The 24,538-nt window shown below is 39.6% G+C and overlaps 1 protein-coding gene across 4 annotated transcripts in view; it reads right to left on the bottom strand.

Annotated features, from left to right (window-relative positions):
- LOC149148015 (mitochondrial aspartate-glutamate transporter AGC1-like) overlaps positions 1 to 24,538 on the bottom strand; it is a 118,517-nt gene that overhangs the window by 88,261 nt on the left and 5,718 nt on the right. The window contains exons 2-4 of one of the 4 annotated variants that reach the window (XM_089446012.1): positions 9,718 to 10,584; positions 9,449 to 9,567; positions 8,936 to 9,060 (exon numbers count right to left, since the gene is read on the bottom strand). In XM_089446012.1, coding sequence (XP_089302138.1) covers positions 8,936 to 9,060; positions 9,449 to 9,567; positions 9,718 to 10,584 — 1,111 coding nt within the window. Of the gene's footprint in view, positions 1 to 8,935; positions 9,061 to 9,448; positions 9,568 to 9,717; positions 11,290 to 24,538 lie in introns of all 4 variants that reach the window. The other 3 variants (XM_089446011.1, XM_089446010.1, XM_089446009.1) reach the window with 3 other exon arrangements.

Consider the following 24,538-nt stretch of genomic DNA (forward strand, 5'->3'; position numbering starts at 1 on the left):
TTTGAAAAACATGCTTACTGATTGACTAGGTAAAAGGTTAGGAGAGCCTCTATCAAACATTGTAGGCTTCTCTTTCCATAGATTAAATGCTTTGAGAAACAAGCTCACCGAAGAATTAGGTAAATGATTAGGAGAGTCCATCCATTAGGAAAAGGCCCTAATGCATGCATAATCTATCAAACTACCCTTGCATCAAAGCATTGTTTCCATTTCTAAGAATTGTTTTTCATTTTAACAGTTGAAATCAATCATGATGATAAAAGTACAAGACTAATGAGTCAACCATTATAAGCCTTTGAAACCAAAGAAACTACAACTTGTGGGACATTAGTGCATGCCTGATCATCCAAAAGACTAAATTGTGCGCTTTTACTTTCAAAAAGTGAGATTAGTTTCTTTCGGTTGTTCAGGTTGTTAAATCATAGTTTTGTTTCATGCTTTCTTGATTTTGTCAATTTAGCATTTCAAAGTTTAATTTGCTAAATTGCCTACTAGTAAACTTACGCAACCTAGCTCTAAATTTGAGGACAAATAATAGTTTTCTATTTCTTAACATGACAATCATCCAAGCCTAATTCCCTACATATAGTAGCGTGCTTCTAACTTTACGAACACCCGAAATGATTAAAATATCATGTCCTAATTTGTCCTAACAAATTAGCCCTCTTGGCTCTACCAATACTCTATCCAAATCTTTAGACCTCCTTCACCACCTTGAACCTTTCTTATTGAATATCCTCAAGTGATTTGCATATAGGGAAGCACCCATTGTGATTAAATTACCACTAAATCGCTAGAGAAAGGTTGTTGAGGTGACAATGGTGGCAAATCCCTTGTTGCCATGAGGTGGATTTGCCTAATGAGGCTTTGCACTAGGCCTACTAGATTTTGCAGTAAAAGGGACCAACTAAACTCACAAAAGCCTATCTAGAATTGTGTTACTTAGCCTTCAGGTGATTTCTTCTAATTGATGGCAAACAACGTTGTTCTTGTAAATATTTAATTTAATGATGTTAGTAATAGTAAATGATTATTTATCATAAAAATTTATAATGTTATAGTCATAATCACTAAGGCCAATCCTAAAAGTCCCAAGTTGTTAAACTGAAGTCAGTGGTCCCCTGTAATGTCACCACTCCCATAATTGGTCTAGTTATAAAAAACAAGAAATATTAAGTTAATGCTTCAAAAAAAGCCATCACCCCTTCATATACAAGTTAGGTCAGAGGCTAAAGGCTCATTATTTTAAAAGCCTCTTCTATGCTTCTCTTCATGTATTTAATTTTTTTGTGTATAATCAAGGAAGCAACTCCACTAATTTGTTTGTCCTTTCCTAAATCTTTAATTACCCTTGTATCTTATAAGCACCCCCCATTTTGTGCAAGGTTTTGGTTTAACCTTTTATTGAATCCTAATCATAGCCTTTGAAGATTATTTCAATGATTAATAATATTTTTTTCCCTTGTCTTGATTTATGATGTTGAATTCTACATTGGTTGCGCTTTAGCACTATACAAGTTAACAAAAGATTATCTTCTAGTTGTTGAATCTATAGCCTCAAAAGATCTTCTTCATTGGCTTGGTGTCTTAGCATGTAAAAAATATTTGATTGCCCTCTAGGTGCTTGCCTGGTAGAGTAAGTGATTTTATGTTTTCTTTCCTCAGGTTAACTCGGGAAAAGTACAATAACTAATTTAATTGATTACTATGGACTATTATGCCAAAGTTCTAAAAATAAATAATAAAATTATTTAAGGGACTTAGATATAATCACAATTGTTGATCTCAAGTGAGGCTTAGGATATAATTCTAGCCATCGATCACCAAGGAGATTAGGGTTAGGAATTTTGGCTTAATGAAATTATAAAATAAGCCTAAGGAAGAGATAAAGACATACAATTGTTGAGAAAGTGATTTTCTCAAAAACGAGAGACTCAATTACACTGAAGAGAAGTGAAGAGAATTTAAGTAGGGAATTTCAGGAGAAAATTTCAAGGAAGATGAAGAAAGAAAGAAAGAGGTCGACTCAGCTGAAGAGGAGGGTCGAGTTATTGGAGGAGGGCCAAAATATACATAGGCCGAATTCCTCAAGTGCGCAAGGGTCGTACCAAGGCAAAGAGGGGCCAAATTGCTGCTAAGGGGGGCTAAATTGTTCAAAGGTCGAGTTTCTTCATTAATGTCAATTTCCTTGAGGATGAATTGCAAAGTGAGGCCAGGTTCCAGGTTTCCAACAGTTGCATTTTCCTATGTATTCTTTGTGGATCTAGCCCCAAATTTTCTTGAGAGATTTAATATGAAGTAATAAAGGTGTTGGGCACGAATTTGTTGTTTAGTGTGATTGATTTCCCTATTTTACTTCCATTGCATTTTATTTTTTGAGTTAATATACCAATGTGTTTATTTTATCATCAATTTCAGAAATATTTGAGATGAATATTTTCTAGGTTTTTTAAAAATTGTTAACATAAAACAGATCTATTATAAAATAATTAACATGGTATTACAACAATAGAAACTCTATGGTGAATATCATATATCACAAAGGTTTTACAGTAGCAAATTATTTTTTGCAACTGAATTTTATTTTGTAACAAGGGTTCTATAGCTGAAATCGATCTTGTAAAATGGCATCATCAACTTTGAGGTATGACAACAGGTTGGAAAGGGCTACAAACTTCAGTCCATGGAAGGAGCGGATCACCACAGTTTTAATGGCAAATATTTGTGAAAAATTGGAAGCCAAGAGATTCAAGGTCCTCGAGATGTTACCCAAGCAACATAAGATAAGTGATATAAAAGCCAGGGGCGTCATTTGGGATGGTGTGAAAACATAAACCCTCACATAACAAAGAAGGATGCAGCGTATAAAATGTGGATGGCCTTAACAAAGTTGTATCGAAGTGACAACCAGAACAGAATGATGGTACTAAGAGAGAAGATGAATAGTTTTGAGACTGTGGCCTCGTACTTCACAAGGATTTAGCATGTTTCTAATGGACTTTCAACTATTGGGAAGAGGTGGATGAGATGGATGTTGAAAAAGTAGCACTGAAAGGGTGTACCAACCAGTGGGCTACATTTGTGACAAGTATCCTAGCCAAAGATAAGCTTCCTTATTTGGCCAAATTGTGGGAGAATTTCACCCAAAAGGAGATTTGGGATAACAGGTGGACAATGCAAAGGTGGAGATGAGGAGAACCTTACTCTTTCTGGGAAAGCAAAGAAGAGCAAGGGTAAAGCCAAGCATAACAAGAGTGTAGGAGCACCTTCATAAGGAAAAAAGAAATGAGCAATGTCAAGCGTTTTGCATGTCATAAGTTCAATCATTATGTCGGATAGTGCCCAAACAAAAAGCAAAGAAAGGGGAAGACAGCAACAACTACATTTGCACAGATAGATGAGTTGGCAGAAAAAATCAAGAAGGAAACTGCTCTAGTATCTTGTTTTTCTGGCACCACTACAAGAGGGGTATGGTTTATGGACAGTGGAACATCTCGTTACATGACTGGATCTCATGATATCTTCACCAGTATGGACAAGCAACACAAAGATCTAAATGTGGAGCTTGGTGACAACACCAAGTATGTAGCGGTGGACATTGGCAGTGTTAAATTTCCTTGAAACTCTGCAACTACTTAGATGAATCACTAAAAACTAGGCAACTGAAAACTGAAACCAAAGTTACTTTCACCAAGATACAGAGTTTCTTAACAATTTATAAACAGCGGAATTAAAACACCAAAGATAAAAAAACACATCACACAAACTGACTCGCTTGTTTACTTAGGAAAATCTACTTCCTTGGTTATAATATTTTAAAGATTTTTCTTAAGCAATTGGATCTATTACAAGGCAATTTGTCTATCTGAGAAAGTGTTATGCTTCTTCTCACTAATCTCAGCTAATACAACTGACCTTGTCCTGCCTTGATCATTGCTTGATCTCGACCTTCTTGATCACAATTGTCCCCCTGCTGAATACTCGACTTTCCCTTGCGCGAGTCCCCTATTTCCTAGTGCAAGTCCTCCTATTTCCTTATGCACTTGTGCCTCTTAATTCTTATGACACAAGCTCCTCAAAATTGCGCACAATCTCCTAAATACTTGTGCACTTATGATCTCCTATTTCTTAGGACATAAGCTCTCTGCACTCTCCACAATCAAAGATGATCTCACAAACTCGTGAATTGTCTTGTCTCGCAAACCTTGTGAACAAAACATGATTTTTTGTGCCTTTGTCCTCCTCGTTATAGACCCAATTCGAGCATGCAAGGGGCCTAGCTCAATTTAGAAGCTCAAGTTCTAATAGCAAGTTAACTGAGAGTGATACTCTTTTTCTCTCCAACCAACACTTAGAGTATTAACTAGCTCTTCCTTCAATCAACACTGAAGATTAACTCGTTCTAACTGAACTTGTGACTTCCACCTCATTCTCTAGTCAAACTGATGAAGACTCCACTTAACTGAAGCTCCAACTCTACGCATGCAAACTTGGTGATTTTCATGTAAACTGGAAATAGACTCATCCTAACTGAAGTCTAACTCATGAGCTCGCACTCATACTGAGAGAAGGACAAACTGAGGTCTTCACTAAGGCACAAGCCAAAAGACCTTTACTTGCTACATATTCAATAGGCAGCATACAGTCCTAGCTAGACTTGAGGAATCTTAGGGGGGTGATGAAGGTAATGTATGTACCTCCATTGGAAAAGAATTTACTCTCAGTTTTGGCCATGGAGTGCAAGGGACTTGAAGTCAAGCCAAAAAGGGTTGATCCTAGTGTGAGGCAAGTTATAGGCAACAAGGAGAATATCTTGTATCTTTTGAGAGGACAGTGAGTTAAAGCCCTATTACATAGCAATGACAATAAGAATGGGATTTGGCATAGGAGGATGGGACATCTACACTATAGGTATCTACCATTAAAACAGGAGATGGTCACTGGTTTTTCAAAGTTTAGTATAGAGCATGATGGTGTGTGTAAGAGATGTCCACTTGGAAAGCAAGTGAAGGAAGCATTTCATAGCAATGAGACCAGGTCAAGTGTGGTGGATTTGGTGCATTTTGACATTTATGGTCCTAAGTGGAGTTTATCTCGAGGAGCAAATATTTTGTGACATTCAAAGATGACTATTCTAGGAGGACATGAATTTACTTCTTGAAGACCAAGGATGAGGTCCTCAATCGATTTCAAGAGTTCAAAGCTCTTGTAGAGAACCAAACTAGGAAGAATATCAAGGTACTGAGATCAGACAATGCGAGCGAGTATACCACCAAGGAGTTTAAGGATTCCTGTAGGAATCAAGAAAGAGCTAACAATGCCTTACAATCTATAGCAGAATGGAGTGGCAAAGAGGAAGAACATGAGTATAGTCGGAGCAGCCAAAGCCATGACCCATGATCAGGAATTGCCTATATTCTAGTGGGTGTTAGCATGTAATTTGGTTCTACACTCGCAAAACAAGAGTCCTCACAAGGCAGTGGAGGACATGACTCATGAGGAGTCTTTTACAGGAGTCAAATTAGAGGTGAGTCATCTGTGCATCTTCAGTAGTCCATTTTATGTCCACATTCCCTTAAAGAAGAGGACTAAACCGGAGCCCTCATCAGAGAGGGGCATTTTTGTTGCATACAATGAGACTTCAAAGGCCTACAGGGTCTACATTTCGAGACATAGGAATATAGTGTTGAGGAGAGATGTTAGATTTGAGGAAGGTAGGACCTTTAGGAGGTCACATGGGACAAATTCAGCAATGGGAAAGGATCATGAGTGAGAGGCTCAAAAGGCTATGGAGGGAATAGCAGCAAGGACACAACCTTCAGATCAAGAGGAGCGAGAGATTCCTTTGAAATCTATCAAGAGGAGGCCGAGATGGGTTGAGCAAACATTGAGGGATGCTAAGGAGAATCTGGAGGCTCGTAGTAGCACTTTCAGGTAGAGTAGACCACCTAACATATTTTGCAATTATTTGGCCTTAATGAGCAACATTAATGAGTCTGAGCCTTCTACCTTTAAGGAGGCAACAAACCAACAAGTTAGGAGGAATGTCTTGGTGGAAGAGTACAATTCCATCATGAGGAACGATGTGTAGAGATAGTTTCGAGGCCCGAGGGGAAGTTAGTGATCACTTCTCAATGGATCCTCAAGGCCAAGCATGCAACAAATGACAGTGTTGAGAAGTACAAAGTGAGACTCTTAGCAAGAGGGTTCTGCCTAAACGAGGGGGTAAACTGAGACATTTGCTCCAGTCGCCAGATATGCATTTATCAAGGTAGTCATTTCTATTGCTTTAGAGATGGAGTGGAGGATACAACAGATGGATGTGAAGATTCTCTTCCTCAATGGGGTGATTGAGGAAGAGGTGCATAATGAGCAACCTCAAGGTTTTGAGGAAAGTGGGAGGGAATCCCATGTTATGCAAATTGAAGAAGGCCTTATACAGACTTAAGCAGGCACCTCGTGCATGGCACTTTAGGATTGATGAGTACCTACTTGAATTAGGCTTCACCAAGGGTGAGGCAGACCCCAACTGGTATTATGGACTTGTTAATGGTGAGCCACTTATCTTGGTACTATATGTTGACAATCTCTTCCTGACAAGATCAAAGAGGATCACAGGGATGTGCAAGGAGGACCTTGAATCAGAGTTCGAGATGAAGGACATTGGTTTGAAGCATCACTTCTTGGGATTAAAGGTGTGGCAGCAACTAGGAGAGATCTTCCTAGGGTAGGGAAAATATGCAATTGAGATTCCGAGGAGATTCAAAATGGAGGATTACAAGTCGATGTTTACATCTACGATCACCAACTTGAGGAAGCTAAATGCTTTAGACGATGAGTTGGTGGATCCAACACTGTACACGCAGATGATCGGGTCCTTGATGTATCCGGTCAACAATAGGCTAGATATGTGTTTTACTATGAACACACTCAGTCAGTTCATGGTGGAGCCGAGGAGGGTTCATTGGGTGGCAGCGAAGCAAGTGCTCAAGTATCTTCATGGTACTAGTAAATAATGGACTATGGTATGTCAAAGTTGTTGGAGTGGAGTTGCAAGGCTACACAGATTTAGACTAGGCAGAGACTGCAATGGATAGGAAGAGTACTTAAAGTTGTTGTTTCAGTTTCAAATCAGTTATGATCTCATGGTATAGCAAGAAGCAACACTCAGTGGCACTTGGCTCAGCAAAGGCCGAGTACATGGCAACGAGTCTGGCAAGTTGTAAGGCCATATGGCTTCACAAAATGCTCACAGGATTATTTCGTCTTGAGATGGGACTCACTGTGATTGACTGTGACAACCAAAGTTGCATTAAGCTCTCTGAGAATCAAGTGTTTCATTATAGGTCCAAGCATACAAAGATCATATACCACTTCATCAAAGGCAAGGTCCAGAGAGGTGTTGTGAGATTGCAATACATCTCCACAAAGGAACCAGTAGTAGATATTCTCATAAGCCTCTAGTAAATGGGAAGTTTATGTTTTACATAGACAAGCTAAGGGTGGTGGAGAATCACTTCCTTGCTAGGAGGCAGTGTTGATCCTGTAGCCTCGAAAGGTCTTCTACATTGGCTTGGTGTCTTAGCATGTATAAGATATTTGATTGTCACTTCAGGTGCTTACTTCGTGGAGTAAGTGATTTTATGATTTCTTTCTAAGATTAACCTACGATACATAAAATAATTAATTTAATTAATTATTGTGGACTATTACGCAAAAATTTTAAAGATAAATAATAAAACTATTTATGTTACTTAAATATAATCATAGCTGTTGATCTCAAGTGAGGCCTAGGATTTAATCCTAGACATTAATCAGTTAGGAGATTAGGGTTAAGGATTTTGGCGTAATGAAATTATAAAATAAGCCTAAGGGAGAGGTAAAGACACACAATTGTTGATGAAGCGATTCTCTCAGGAGCAAGAGGCTCAATTAGATTAAAGAAAAAGGATAATTGCAGCAAGGAATTTTGGAAGAAAATTTCAGGGAAGCCTAAGCGAGAAAGAGGAAGGCCAAGTCAGCTAAAGAGCAGGGACGAGTTATTGGAGGGCTGAAATATCCAGAGACCAGATTTCTTAAGTGTGCAAAGGCCATAACAAGGAAAAAAGAAGGGTCGAATTGCCAGTGAGGTAGGCTAAATTTTCCATAGATCGAGTTTCTTCAGTACTGTCAATTTCCTTGAGGCCGATTTTCCAAGGGGGTCGAGCTCCAGGTTCCTAACAGTTGTATTTTTCTGTGTATTCTCTGTGGATCTAGGCCCAAATTGTCCTGAGAAATTTAATATGAAAGAAGATTGTGTTGGGCACAAAGTTGCTGGTATAGTGTGATTGATTTTCCTGTTTTACTTCCGCTGCATTTTATTTTCTAATATACCAGTGTGTTTATTTTATCAGCAAGTTCATAAATATTTGAGATAAATAGTTTCTGGGTTTTTAATAGATTGTTGAAGTAAAGTAAATCAGATCTGGTATAAAAGAATTAACACCAGTGGCTTAGAGGTAGAGCAGAAATCAAAAGGTTTCATTAGAGCCAGCTTGAGGAAAAGTCACTCATTTTATTAAAAGGATTATAGGAACACAATAGACATCTACACTGCCAATAGGTAGCGGACTAGCAGTCCAAACTAGTCTACAGCCTAAGCTTTTTTCTTATAAAATACATGTGAACAGTCTGGGAACAAGGTCAAGTCATGTTGATGTAACCATATCTGCTCCCTAAAAAATAATCGCCAAGTCCCAAAAAATTAATGGGATCTCACAAGAATAACACACAAACTGGGAGGCATTTACACAAAGTTTGTTTTCAGATAGACAAAAGTGAATTTTGAAAACTAAATAGTAAAAAATAACGACATAATCCAATGCAATAACACATTCAAAGAAGACTCTCAGACAAAACGGCACATACAAATAGCCAAAAATCAAAAGTTAAATACCAGCTGTTGCAATATTGTGAACCAACTTGCATCTGTTGTTTAACACACTCACTAGGAGTATAAATAAATGATGTAGCAATACTTGCACAACCACCTGCAACGCAATGTGCAAAAGCATGGTACTCCTGTATGAGAAAGGCTAGTAAGATCATGGGAAGAAAATAATTCCTACACTAGTATCATTGAAATCAAAAATAAATTGCTGGGAACAAGGAACCAACATGCAACAAAATATTATCTCTCATTTAGAACAATAATTGCAAGAATTCTTTCAGAAGACCCACATTAACAGGAGCAAGCTCATATATAACTTGACATTTCTCTCGTTCTCGTTTAGAAATATAGTCATTTGTCATCCAAAAACAAATTGACTATTTGAAGATAATGGCAGGGACTGCATCTTGATGAGTAAACATCCATACTCCAAGCAAAAACATGTCACTCTACTTGGATAAGTAATAAAACAGTTTCTAATATAAAACACAGAAAAGTTTTGCAAGAGGAAGCCTTTACCTTTGCCAAGTGGGGTAGTAAGGCGGCTTTCACAGACTCATACGTAAATGTATAAATTCCTGATATAGGTGCAGATGATGCAAGGTTACTTCCTATACCTCTGTACAAGCCTGCTATACCTAAAATCCAAACAACCACTGCATTTCAAATAATACATTCAAAGGAAAATTTTGAAGTGAAAAACAAGCACTTCACAACAGACCAGTCCTGGTAATCAATCAAATGAAGAAGTTTTAGAGACAGCAGTTTTCAATATGAAAGGAGCATACCTCTCTCTGACATAATAGAGCCCAAATTATGAAAGAGCAACCGATGACCAACAGTACGAGATTGAATTATGGTCTTCACAGTATCTATTGGATGCAACCAAAGGCTTACAAACACTCCAGCCAATGCACCTGCCAGAGCATTATTTCCCATTTTTGGAAATGGACTCATGGAGCTTGTCTGTTGTAAACGAGTGTCTATTCTCAAAGACTCCTCACTGCCAAGAGGGCCTGCCAACTGCTTCATGGATCTATCATCAGATTTACATTTGTCAGACTCTTTTCCCAGAGTAGAAGAAATAGGTAGTACAGACTCCTCCAATGATCTATTCGAATTTAAGATGTACTTCATAGACTGATGAAACCTGGCTGGGGTTAACAGAGTTGACTGCCGGAGAACAGCAGCAGTTCCCCTTTTGTCTGTGTTTCTAGGTAGGTTATTCATTGAATCTGCAAAATCTCTGCAGTCTTTGTCTGTTCCTAAGTTGAGAAGTTTGGAAATTTTATCTGGTGTCAACTCTACTATTGAATCGCCCTTCATGAGTATATTTGGTATGTTGTTTACCGTTCTTTGCTGATAGTTTTCTGATATGATATCCAAAGCCACTGCATTACCATGGAATGCAGAGCTTATCCCTTGAAAATCTCCTATGCTTCTACTTATTCGATAAATCTGACCAGCCAACAGCTTTCCAAACCTGTGCAGCTTTTCTATGCACTTGTGTGGACTTTTCAAATCAGAATGTAATGCTCTATCAAGACCCCCAGGCCATTTTATTCTTTCCCCACAGCCATATCCTTTGCCAGCTTGGAGACGCAAACAAGACTTGTTACTTGAAATGCCACTCCAAAATAAACTTTCGACATTATCTGTAGAATAAGGATCAAATAAAAGACGTGCAATGGATTTAGGAACTTGAAATTCAGAAGAGCTATATGTTAAACTACTAGCTGCCTTCAGATCCACATTACAGCATCCATTACTGACCGAGAATTGGGTCGCATCGTCCTGTTCTGACACATATAGAAACAATTTATCTTCCCAAAAATCAATGCCACTAGTATTGAATATAAGGCCATTGAAGTCATCAGTATATCTGTTGTCCTCAGAACCAATATTTGATCCTAAATTTCCTGACAGATAATCTGTGATAGACTTAGATATTGGGCAAAGGAAACTTTTAGAAGCTGAGACAAAATGCCCTCTACTAAACACATTGTTGAACTGACCCACAAGCGAGAGGCATTTGTCATGTAACATATAAGTAGCCTTCTGGATTGAAAAACTGTGCTTCTTTTTAGAGTGCACACACACAAAAGTTGTCAAATCAGATGGTAGCCAAGGGTATTGTACAAAAGGCTTGCCCCCTGCTGCCATGGTCCAAACTTTCTGGTGAGGTTAGTCCTCGCAGGACCCATGAAGAAGATGGATAATAGCAAATTGCTGCATTTATCAGACATGAAGACAAAGGCTTGTTCAAGAAAATTTCCAGGATTTGGAAGTTGTGAGCTTCCAGGAAAAATTGTCCACTGCAGCGATGAGAAGGATCACATTTACCAATCTTCAAAATAATGCTGCATTTATCAGAAAAACAAATATTCTGGCAGTTATAAACAGAGCTCTAACAGAAAATTGTCCACCACTGCAATGAAATCAATCAATTTGACCAGTCTTTTACCATGACTAAAATGGGCAAGCCACTGGGGAAAAGATGCTGAGAAAGAATTCAAAAATATAAAATCAGACAATTTGTTTGATTTCAGCAAATGACAAAGTAGACACACCAAGCAGAAATTGAATTCTCAGAAGCCCAAAGAAGTACAATGAAAATAGAGCACGCATTGCGTATTAAAAGATGCTAAATGATAATGACCTCCTTTCAGTAGCATGCTTCAAGACATAACAAACATTATCTTTTATCATCATATACAACTATCATGACCATTTATTACAAACAGAAAACATGTTATATATCAGGATTCTTAGGCTTGTTTGTTTTCCATCTTTTATATATTTACAATTATATGGGACTTTATTGTTAAGCATACAGTATTAGGTGCAATATTTTCTGTCAGCCCAACAATGTTTCAATCAATTCACTGTAATCTAAATAAAGTTAGAGTCTGGTAGGGTATTTCTAAGGAATGAGATTGCTTGTCTCTTTATTATATTAAAGTCACCACATTAGATTGACAAACAGATAAACATATCAGTAAGAAAAGAAAACAAGCATTACCAAGTATGTGGAATTCTTGAAACCAAAAAAATAATGGAGCTTTATGTCAAGACATTAGATAATTGCTTTACTGTCTTCCCAGAGTCACAATGTAGAACACCAAGACAACGTCTAACAAGATAAGAATTGAGGAAGAGGTCATATTGCATCCATTTATATCCAGATAAATATTACAGAAGGCATATTAAAATTCTAAATACGTTTAAAAGACAAACAAAACGTGTTTGGGAAAAAAAAAATTGCCTTGGACCATTCGCATATTCCTCAAATTGCCATGTCTCAAAGAATATCGGAGGTGAATTTACCCAAACAAGAGCAATGAAGTGACAGTTGAATTCCTAACAAACAGAGACCTGCAAGAAAAGTTCTTGAAACACCAAAAGATGGAATTCAAAAATAGCAGATGGGATTATGTGTCATTTTCTCACTCCCACACACACACACACAACAGTGTCTAACATTCCCAAGAAATTGGCAAATGTTCTTTCTCTTGAATTTCCATCCAACACAAGCCCTTTAAGCTCTATCAAAGATAACTTTTCCATTTGATAAAATGAAGCAAGAGAGTTAGGTGCATCAAAAGCAAGCTGACCATTAACATGAATCGCAACGCACATACCTTGTATCTATTGTAAGAACAAAATGATATCTGAAGCATAATAATCTTTTACTGGAAGGGGTTAGCATAAACAATAGATGTGCATTTTAGATATTCTTAGAGATTTGCCTTTCAGCAAGCAGAAAATATTTTAGCATTTTAATTTTAGGTGGATGGATGATAATGAACAGCTATGGATAATACAAAGTTGTTTTGGAATATAATGACTAGGTATGTTCGAACTTCAGATAATGTTCAGACGTGTATTTTTTGAGGGAAGCTAATTTTAGGGGTTAATAGGAACGCTGAGCAAAACTACATATTTAAATGGTTCAAATAAATTCTTCAGAATCTGTGTCAACATATTACATAGTGTATATTTATTGAAGAAGTGGTTTATGAAACAAATCGTTTGGGTTAATAGCCCCAAGGGTTAGCTTGATCAGTAGATGTTCTTGTGCAATGCCCATGTTGATTTGGGGTAGCATCGGATGTGCTCTAGCCACGAAATTTGGTGGAGAGGTTGGGGCACATGAGATCTCCAATACCCAGAAAGGGTTTGGGCAAATTCTAAAAAGATCAGGAGAAATTAAAATAATTAATATTTTTAATGGAGTCCCTAAAGTCTAAACTTAGGGAAAATAAAATATTAATGTGTATTAATATGAATCTGTGTTAGAATGGTCCGAAAGACATGGATCAAGCCAGATCTAATCTTAGTCGTTGATTAGGGACTTAATCTCGGCCGTTGAGATGTCAACAAGAAAAGTATTAAGAGGAGGCTTGAGAGTCACTTGGAGAACACACCAGAGTGATTTGTCATTCTATTCTCTAGAGTGGGGTTTGCTGAGAGAGATAGCATCAGTGATCGGGAGGGCAGCTGAGGAGCATTAAGTACAGAGAAACAGAGAAGGCAGAGATTGTGCTGGGAGAGCAGCACAGTAGCCAAGGAGAGTGACACAAAGCCAGCAAGGGCTCACGCAGGGCCACACAGAGGCAGCCAAGTGTTGCGCAGAGCACCAAAGAGGCCAGTGTATCTAACGCAGAGGCCCAGAAAGCTAACGCAAGGCCTCCTGAGGCTGATGCAGGCCAAGAAAGGTTGACATAGGGCCAGCGTGAAACAGAAAGGGGCTGACGCAGTCCAGATTGGGCAGACGCTGGGTTTGCAGAGCAGTTTTGTGCTAAGGACCTATCAGAAGGATTTTCCGGGGTTTCAGCCAGGAGATTTCTCTCAGACTGTGAGGTATAGCTGCTAAGGAAATTCTCTATTGGGTAGGCCAGTTTCAGCACCCAGATTGTACTCTAATATTGCTAATAAGAAAACCCTCAGATAGTTGTACCAGTTTTCCCGCATTGGGTTTTTCAGAGGACATTGGTCCACAAATAATGGTGTCATGTGGTGTGTTTGTTCTTGTTTCTTTTAGTTGCTGATCTGTAATATGTTGAGAATGCACTGGTGTTTATTTTCAGTATTTATTTTGTAAATAACTTGTTAAAGAAAAAATAACAAGTAGGTAGGAATAAATCAGAAAAAGTGCATAACGGATTTCTAAGCTAAGTAAACTTAGAAACTTCAACATGGTATCAAAGGGTGATTGCAGATCACAGGAGGACTAAAAGACATCAGCCGAGCGGAGCAATAGCAACAGAAAACAGTTGTCCCAAGGTGACAGAAGTTGTTTCTAGCAGCGCAGAGGCCAAGAAGTGTGATGCAGAGCCAGCCAAAGCCACGCAGAAGAAGCCGGGAGTTGCGCAGAGCCTCAGAGAGGCCAGCGTTGTTGACGCAGAGGGCCAGAGGGCTGACGCAGACCCATCTGGGGTGACGCAGACCCATCGTGAGGCAGAGAGGGGCTCACGCAGTTCACAGAGAGGCAGTTGCTGGAGTCTAGAAGGCTACAGAAATATTGCAGAGTGGAGCTGGTGAGGTACTATAGTCAGAACAGTACATGACAAAGCAGAGCCAGAGGAGTTGTTACCGAGGGTTTCTAGCCGAGGAACCTGGATCAGCAGTGTAGTTGCAAAAGACGATCAGAGTAGGGGGCATCTCGACAAGCGGCGGAAGGATTTCCAGGAGGGAAATTAGGACTCAGAGGGAGTCTAGAAGAAAACTTCCAGACAGGAAGTAGAGACTCAGAGGAGTCGAACAGAGAACTTCCAGGAGGGAAGTAGAGGAGCGTCATGGCACTACACAAGGTAAGAGACTAGGATAGACTAGACGGAGCATCGAACTTCGCAGTCTGGAAGGCCAAAATCTTATCAGTGCTTGACAGGAGGGAAGTAGAGGAGCGTCATGGCACTACACGGGGTAAGAGACCAAGATAGACTGGACAGAGCATCGAACTTCCCAGTCTAGAAGGCTAGAATCTTGTAAGTGCTTGACAAGAATCATGTCAAGAACTTCGCCTTAAAGGTTATAGATATCCCAGTCGACCCAAATGATAACGACAAGTACGAAGAGGCGATGGCGAGGGCCAAGTGCATTATCCTTGACAGGGTCAAGGATCATGTGGTACCACATATAGCCGAGAAGGAAACAGCAGTTGAGATGTGGGAGGCTCTCAAGAACCTATACCAGCATACTTCTATGCAAAGAAAAATGTTACTCGAGAACCAGATGAGTTTGTATCAGATGAAGAAGGGTCAATCGATTGACACCTTCCTCGGAGGACTGAATGAGATCCGAGACCAGTTGACTACTATAGGAGTGACACCGAATCAGGAGCTTATGGTGAGGACAACCCTGAATGTTGTCTCAGAAGATTGGGAAGTGTTTGTCCAGAGTATCCTGGGCAGAGGGACTCTCCTACCTTGGGACAAGATGTGGGCAACTCTTCGCCAGGAAGAGATTAGACGGCAGTCGAAGACAGGAAATAGCAGCAAAGGGATCAAAGTTCAGCAGGAGGAGGAAGATGTGGCCCTAGCATCTAAGGGAAAGCAGGAGAAGCGGAAGAAGAAAGATCTCTCCAAGATCAAGTGCTTCCACTGTGGGGAGATGGGTCATTATGCGACCCAGTGCCCAAGGAAGAAGAGTAAGGGAGAGTCTTCCGAGACTAAGGCAGCACCAGCACGAGCAGAGAAGGAAGTTTTGATAGACGATGATTGTGCCATGAGTGCACACGCACCACTTGAGCGGAAGTGGGGAGACATCGAGCTGTAGTCAGGCGGACTACAGGCGATGAGGGGCAGGATCCTTGAGGTACCCAGCCTCTTGGATTAGACCTTGCTACGAGAGCCCCGACGAGGAGTAGCAGGACTGGCTGAGTGGGTAGAGACGGATGCGGATGGAGCGGCAGAGAGAGCTACAGTGTAGGAGTCCCGAGACAGCACAGAGCTAGTAGGTTGCAGCAGTGCAAGAGGCACAGGAGTGTTGCACCAGTGCAGGAAGGCACAGAGAGGTGTGCAACGGTGTGAGATGCAGGGAGTTATTGCAGCAACGCAGAGGTCAGAGAAGGAGCACTTGTCAGCAGCAGAGAGAGCTTCAGCATCAGTGGGTGTCTCTAGCACCACAGGGAGGTCAGTTGGGAGATCAGTTACTTACTTCTCAGTAACTGAGTTGCAATGCAGCAGAGGGCAGCACGATGCAACATGATGAGAGGAGGTGCAGTGCGGATGCAGTGCTGGGAGAAAGGACCAGCAGCAGCATGGATGCAGAGGTAGCTGACGTACAGATGTAGCAGTGGAAGTGGTAGAACCATGGGCAGCAGTGCAAAAGATGTTGGGCAGAAAGGCCTAGCATCAGCGCAGGTACCAATGCTGGATGATCAGAGTAATACTCAGTGAGGAGTATTGCTCGAGCACAATCCTCGCTAAGAGGGAGTGTTGATTTGCGGTAGCATCGGATGTGCTCTAGCCACGAAATTTGGTGGAGAGGTTGGGGCACATGAGATCTCCAATACCCATAAAGGGTTTGGGCAGATTCTAAACAGATCAGGAGATATTAAAATAATTAATATTTCTAATGGAGTCCCTAAGTCTAAACTTAGGGAAAATAAAATATTAATATGAATCTGTGTTAGAATGGTCCAAAAGAAATGGATCAAGCCAAATCTAATCTTAGTCGTTGATTAGGGACTTAATCTTGGCTGTTGAGATGTCAACAGGAAAAGTATAAGAGGAGGCTTGAAGGTCACTTGGAGAACACACCATAGTGATCAGTCATTCTATTCTCTAGAGCAGGGTTTGCTAAGAGAGATAGAATCAGTGATCGGCAGAGCAGCTGAGGGGCATTGAGTACAGAGAAACAAAGAAGGCAGAGATTGTGTTGGGAGAGCAGCGCAGCAGCCAAGGAGAGTGACGCAGAGCCAGCAAGGGCTCACGCAGGGCCACGCATAGGTAGCCAAGTGTTGCGCAAAGCACCAGAGAGGCCAGCGTGTCTGACGCAAGGCCTCCTGGGGCTGACGCAGGGTCAGCGTGAGATAGAGAGGGGCTGACGCAGTCCAGATTAGGCAAACGCTGGGGTTGCAGAGCAGTTTTGTGCTGAGGAGCTGCCGGAAGGATTTTTCAGGGTTTCAACGAGGTGATTTCTCTCAAATTGTGAGGTATAGCTGCTAAGGAAATTCTCTATTGGGTAGGCCAGTTTCGGCACCCTGATTGCACTCTGATATTACTTAATAAGAAAACCCTCAGATATCAGCATCGGTTTTCCCGCATTGGGTTTTTCCGGGGACATTGGTCCAAAAATAATGGTGTCATGTGGTGTATTTGTTCTTCTTTATTTTAGTTGTTGATCTATAATATGTTGAGAATGCACTAGTGTTTATTTTCAATATTTACTTTGTAAATAACTTGTTAAAGAAAAATAACAAGTAAGTAGGAATAAATATGTTGGATCCCTATAATACTAGTGATTACCCCATTACTATTGTAGTTATACCCCCTATTTATATTGTTGTGCCCCTATTACCCCCATATTGTTATTTCTGTGCCCCATAGAATCCCTCTATTGTTATTTTTGTGGCTTTATATTATTATTGTTAGGTCGGCTGGATTATATTGTGACTCCTTAGACTCCTATATATAGAAAGGAGGTTTTGTCATTTGTATCATCCAAGAATTGTTCATTTATGTAATGTAAAGGAGGTTGCCCCCTCGAAGAGGCTGAATTCTAAGGCGTGGATCTCTCTTTTCTATCTTTTTGTGAGCTGGTTTCATAACATTTGGTATCAGAGCTTTGGATTCTAGGGTTTCGCTGCTCCAAACAGGTCATCGTGGCATTTTCGCTATAACTTTTTTCTGTGACGTTTCAGAAGTCACAAAAAAAACCCATTTGAGAAGAATTGGCGCTGAACCTTGGGTCCGAATTTCAGAGCTTTTCGCGCGATATTTTCGGAGATATGATCTGAGGAAGTTGGTCTTTTTGCAGACTCCTGAATTACATTCAAAACAGGTGACCTGGGGAAAATCGTCATAACTTTCTCTCTGAGGATCGGATTGAAATTTCGTAAAAAGGTACAGAAAGAGGACGGACTGTAGTTTCTTGTATATGTGTTTCAGATTCAAAGTTGAAACAGTGACTCGTGGCACGTCGTACAAGTTCGCTCTACTGAACCAGTCTAAAAGCAAGTCACTGTGGGAGATTTCACATAACTCTTCCTTGGAGAATCCAATTTGGCTCAGACTTGTGGCATTGGAAAGAGGACGCAGAAGGCTACTACAGGTAGCAATTTTAGAATTGGATGATTCGAAATTACAGAGATACATCAGATTCAATATCAGGCTTCTACAAAGTGAAAAAAGGTGTGTAGTTTTTTTTTTTATTTTTGCATAAGCTTGGTTTGAAGGAATTCAAAGGGCATAGTAAAGCATTATTATCGGTAACTGATGCCCCGAGGAAAGAAAATGCAAACACCTAGTAAGGGACCTGAAAGCTCTAGCATGACTCATGAAGAAGAGGAAGAAATGCTACATGATATATCAAAATTACAAGAACAAGTGCAACAAATGTCCCTTGCACAAAAGGGAACAGAATCTAAGATGGATGGTCTAAAGAAAGATGTGGAAGCTAAGATGGATGGTTTAAAGAAAGGTGTGGAAGCTAAGATGGATGACTTGAAGATAGATTTGAAGACAGACATGGACGAATTGAAGATAAATATGAATAAGTTGCTACAAGAAATGGTCACTAATGGTGAAAGGTACTAAAGGAAACTCATGATGAGAACAAAAGAAATGTTAATCATGATTCCATAGACTCTAATGTTGGATCGAAGACTCACCATGTTCCAAAAATCGATATGAGGAAGTTTGATGGCAAGGATCCCGCCACATGGATATTACAGATGGAGCAATTCTTCGATCTCAATAATGTGCAAAACACACAAAAGGTACGTATGGCAACTTTATATTTGGAACCAAATCAGTTTGTATGGTATCAATGGCTTTGTTCTCGTAAACAATTTATCACTTGGGCAATTTTTACGGAAGAATTGATAGCACATTATGAGGATACAAAAAGCAACACTTTTTTTAGCCAATTGATAAGTCTCAAACAAAAGGGTTCAATAATGGAGCACATTGAGGAGTTCCAAAAATTGAACATAAGGGTAAAAGATATTCCAGAGGAGCATAGGATTGATGTGTTCATAGGGTCTTTAAAGGATAATATCCAACATGATGTGCGCCTTTGGGAACCTGATTCATTAGAGAAGGCATTCAGGTTAGCAAGAAAAATGGAAAGCAAAATTATGGCAACTAGGAAGCATACCGTTCACAACTATAAAGACGGAAGTGTTGTTGCCCATAGTCTTCCACAACCTACAAGGTTGACACCACAACAATTGGAAGAAAAAAGAGCAAAAGGGCTTTGTTACAATTGTGATAGCAAATACACAAAAGGTCATAAGTGTGCTGAGAAGAAATTATTCTACATAGATTGTGAAGAGGAAGAAGAAAAGGAGCAAGAAAGGTCAAAAGAAGAGGATATATTCCAGGAACAAAGCCTAGATGAAGAACAAATAAATCCGACCATATCTTGTAATGCATTGGCGGGAATTACCACTCCTCAAACCATCAAGATAGAAGGACAAATCAAGAAGAAAAAGGTAATAGTGTTGATTGATTCAGGAAGCACCCACAATTTTATTCATTGTAGGGTAGCAAAAGAATTGAATTGCTTCCTATATCCAGCACCAGAGTGTCAAGTGATGATTGCAAATGGAGGAACAATAAATTGTTCTGGAAAGTGCCATAATATCAAGCTATCCATGGGAGAATATGTATTGACTAGCCCAATGCTTTCCATTCCAATGGGAGGTGCTGATGTTGTACTAGGAGTCCAATGGCTACAATCCTTGGGTACAATAGCTTTTAATTTTCAAGAACTTTTCATGAAATTTTCTGTGGAAGGAAAGGAAGTTGAATTAAGGGGTATTGCAGGGAAACCAGGAAAGATAATCAGCTCTAATGGCATGACAAAGCTTCTAAAAAAGGAGCAAAGAGGTGTAATTGCACAATTATGTTCGCTAGATGTTTCCACATTGGAATCATCTATTTCTCCAGATCTCCAAAAAGTCCTGGACAATCATTCCAAGGTATTTGAGACTCCCAAAGGTCTCCCACCTATGCGTGATCATGATCATGCTATTCATCTGATTCCAGGAAGTGTTCCTCCAAACATCAGGCCGTACAGATATCCATATGTCCAAAAAAGTGAAATTGAACGTATGGTTGCAGAAATGCTAGAGGCTGGTATAATTCAACCGAGTCAAAGTTCTTTCTCAGCTCCAGTAGTATTGGTGCACAAGAAGGATGGATCATGGCGCATGTGTCCAGATTATAGGGAGCTCAACAAGCTCACTATTAAAGATAAGTTCCCCATTCCTGTTATTGATGAATTACTGGATGAATTGCATGGATCAATTTACTTCACCAAGTTGGATCTTCGTTCGGGATATCATCAAATCAGAATGAAGATTGAAGACATTCCGAAAACAGCATTTAGAACTCATGAGGGTCATTATGAATTTTTGGTCATGCCTTTTGGCCTTACCAATGCACCTTCAACATTTCAAGGTTTGATGAATTCAATTTTCAAACCATTCCTTAGAAAATTTGTGTTAGTATTTTTTGATGATATACTAATCTACAGCAAGTCTTGGAAGGATCATGTTGAACATGTTGACAGGGTGCTACAACTATTGGAGGAGAAACAATTATATGCAAAAAGATCCAAATGTTTCTTTGGAGTCCAGGAGGTGGAATATTTGGGTCATATTGTATCTCATGAAGGAGTTAAGGTAGACCCTAGCAAAATTAAAGCCATTAAGGAATGGAAAATCCCCACATCCATAAAGCATCTGCGAGGATTTCTTGGGTTGACAGGGTATTATCGCAAGTTTGTTAAGAATTATGGGAGAATAGCAGCACCTCTAACAACATTATTGAAGAAAGATTCATTTTCATGGACTCCGGAAGCAACAAAGGCCTTTGAACATCTTAAAGAGGCAATGTGCCAAGCACCGGTCTTAGCTACACCGGACTTCACAAAAACCTTTATTGTGGAATGTGATGCTTCAGGAAATGGAATTGGTGCTGTTCTAATGCAAGATGAAAGACCCATTGCTTTTGAAAGTCGTCCAATCAAGGGAAAGTTTTTAAGCAAAGCTATTTATGAGAAGGAAATGTTGGCAATACTCCATGCACTTAAGAAATGGCGACCCTACCTAATGGGAAGACACTTCAAGGTAAAAACGGATCATGATAGCCTTAAATACTTTTTAGAACAAAGATTATCCTCTGAAGAGCAACAAAAGTGGGTCACAAAGATGTTGGGTTATGACTTTGAAATCATCTACAAAAAAGGGAAGCAAAATGTGGTGGCAGATGCACTCTCAAGAAAGGATGAGGATGTGGAAGCATTGTTGTGTGCCATTTCTATTATCCAACCAGATTGGATAAACGAAGCAAGGGAGGAATGGAAGAATGACGAAGAAGTGTGGGCACTTATTCAAAAGCTACAACAAGATTCCAGTACTTCTGATACATTTAGCTGGAAAAATGATTCGTTATGGTACAAAGATCGCTTATACCTCTGTAAGAATTCCCAGCTAAAACAAAAGATTCTTATGGAATTGCACACTTCTCCCTTAGGAGGGCACTCAGGATTTTTAAAAACTTACCACAGGGTTAAGAAGGAATTTTTTTGGGATGGCCTTAAATCAGATATTCAAAAGTTTGTGGCGGAATGTTTGGTTTGCCAGCAAAATAAAGTTGAAACAATTAAGACACCAGGTCTATTACAACCTTTATCCATTCCAAGCCAACGTTGGGAGGAGGTTTCAATGGATTTTATCACAGGTTTACCCAAGTCTGAGGGAAAGAGTGTCATCATGGTGGTAGTTGACAGACTTACCAAGTATGCACACTTTTGTGCATTATCACATCCATTTAAAGCCAGTACAGTTTCTACTGCATTTATGGAAACAGTTCAAAAGCTACATGGAAACCCAAAGATTATTGTAAGTGACAGAGATCCCATTTTCACTGGAAATTTTTGGACAGAATTATTTTCTTGTCTTGGTACTCAGTTAGCTCATAGCTCATCTTATCATCCTCAATCTGATGGGCAAACTGAGATAGTAAACAAATGTTTGGAAGGATATCTTCGTTGCTTTGTATCTGATAAACAGACACAATGGGTCAAATGGTTGCCTCTGGCTGAATGGTGGTATAACACTTCCTTCCATACAGCAACAAAAATGACCCCATTTATGGCACTTTATGGGTATCAACCACCATCCATCACATCATATTTAAGAGAAAATTCTAAGGTTCAGGCAGTGGAACATCACATCGAACATCAACAACAAGTCCTCCAACTCTTAAAGGATAACCTCGTGTTGGCACAAAATAGAATGAAACAACAGGCAGATCAACATCGCAGTGAAAGAAGTTTTGATGTAGGTGATTGGGTATTCCTACGGCTACAACCATATAAGCAAATGTCCCTAAAGCAAGCTAAGAAGGATAATAAATTATCACCAAAGTATTATGGTCCGTACAAGGTGTTGGAAAAGATTGGTACTATGGCATACAAATTGGAGCTTCCTGCAGCTTCTCGATTGCACCCAGTTTTCCATGTTTCATGTTTAAAGAAGGTTATAGGTGACAAGCTCCCAATTCAAACAATATTGCCAGAACTTGACGAGGAAGGAAAAATTATATTGGAACCGGAAGCAATCACAGAAACAAGAACTCGACAGCTACGAAATCGATCAATTTCAGAGTATCTTATCAAGTGGAAGAACTTATCCGCTGAAGATTCCACATGGGAGGATGAGAATTTTATGCAGAAGTATCCAGAACTGCTCAAGCGTTGAGGACAACACTTTTTTGAAGGAGAGGGGCATGTTGGGTCCCTATAATACTAGTGATTACCCCATTACTATTGTAGTTATACCCCCTATTTATATTGTTGTGCCCCTATTACCCCCATATTGTTATTTCTGTGCCCCATAGAATCCCTCTATTGTTATTTTTGTGGCTTTATATTATTATTGTTAGGTCGGCTGGATTATATTGTGACTCCTTAGACTCCTATATATAGAAAGGAGGTTTTGTCATTTGTATCATCCAAGAATTGTTCATTTATGTAATGTAAAGGAGGTTGCCCCCTCGAAGAGGCTGAATTCTAAGGCGTGGATCTCTCTTTTCTATCTTTTTGTGAGCTGGTTTCATAACAAAATAAGAAAAAGTGCATGAAGGGTTTCTAAACTAAGTAGACTTAGAAACTTCAACAGCTCATAGATGTCTCAGGATCAATTCCGATCAGGTCCTTTTGGGTTACCAGCTACTTCTGCCACCAATGATCAATCCTCCTCTCTAAAAATTCTGGGGATGAAGGAAGAGTTCTCAGCGAGGACAGGCCTGGTACCAGTGTCCCCATTCTTTGCTAAGTGTGTGAGGGTGAAGTGAGATTATTTCCTCAGGAAAAGAAATGTTGTTCAGGATTAGTAGGAAAAGGCTGTGCAAAGATCCCTAAAATTTTTTGACAACTTTCATTCACTGATCTATAAAAAATAGAATTTGGTGTTTCGAAGCATATGGGGAAAGCCTATGTGGTGTAAAATGTATGCCGCTAGAATGATAGAAGATTAGAACAAAGAATCAGTCATCCTACAACATGGGGAGATGTTATTAAGGCAGTGAAAGAGAAATAATGGCCTTGAGATTATTGCAATTTTATTCAATAATAACAAAAGTATAGGACAAAAGCCAAATGACTCAGTTGTACAGAGTAGACTACTTGGAAAGATTTGACAGTGTGGGCACCAAAATGAATTTGCCTAAGGGTCCTCAAAAAGTAGATGCTAGATTCATGAACGGGTAAGAAGATGGGGATTATGAACCAACAAACGATCTTAGATAAAGGATCAACAATGCTCAAAACAAAGTCTTGGACGTGGAGGAAGGCACATGAATGATCAAGGACAGAGAGACAGGAACCCACCAATTTGTCATTGGTATTGTGTTAATGATGGCCATAAGTTTTGGGAATGTCCTAATGACGGTCATCAATGTTCAGTTGCTTTCAATTCAGGATCTTATCTAGATATAGTTTGATGTGATAATTTTGAATTTTCCAAAAACTGCTTGTCAGATACTACTCAGAAGGAAGCCATGCAATATGATATAAGTATTGTTCGTGAAGAAAGAAGTTATATTTTATACATATTATTTAAGAAATATCATAGATGACATAATCTTATGCCAATGAAGGATGACAAAGCCATGCTTCCAGCACATGTTTTTAGGGCACTTGTCAAAGAATCTAAACAATTTTGTCTTCTGTTACCCGTCTTTCACCAGGGGTGCCCCAAAATTGTTGACAAAGGGCCACACCATTTGTAAGCCCAAATGTGTACAATCTATGGCCTTGCAAGCCATGTGGGATGAACTGTAAAAGTGTATAATAGTTCCCCTTGGGTGGACAATCATGAACAATCCTCTTAGTTTCATCTTCATGGTGCTTGGTTTAATTGCCTTGCTAACT

The sequence above is a fragment of the Pinus tabuliformis genome, chromosome 9, assembly GCF_031772625.1.
Source record: "Pinus tabuliformis cultivar Carrire ecotype Pingquan chromosome 9, CPIR1, whole genome shotgun sequence".
NCBI classification, from domain to species: Eukaryota; Viridiplantae; Streptophyta; class Pinopsida; order Pinales; family Pinaceae; genus Pinus; species Pinus tabuliformis.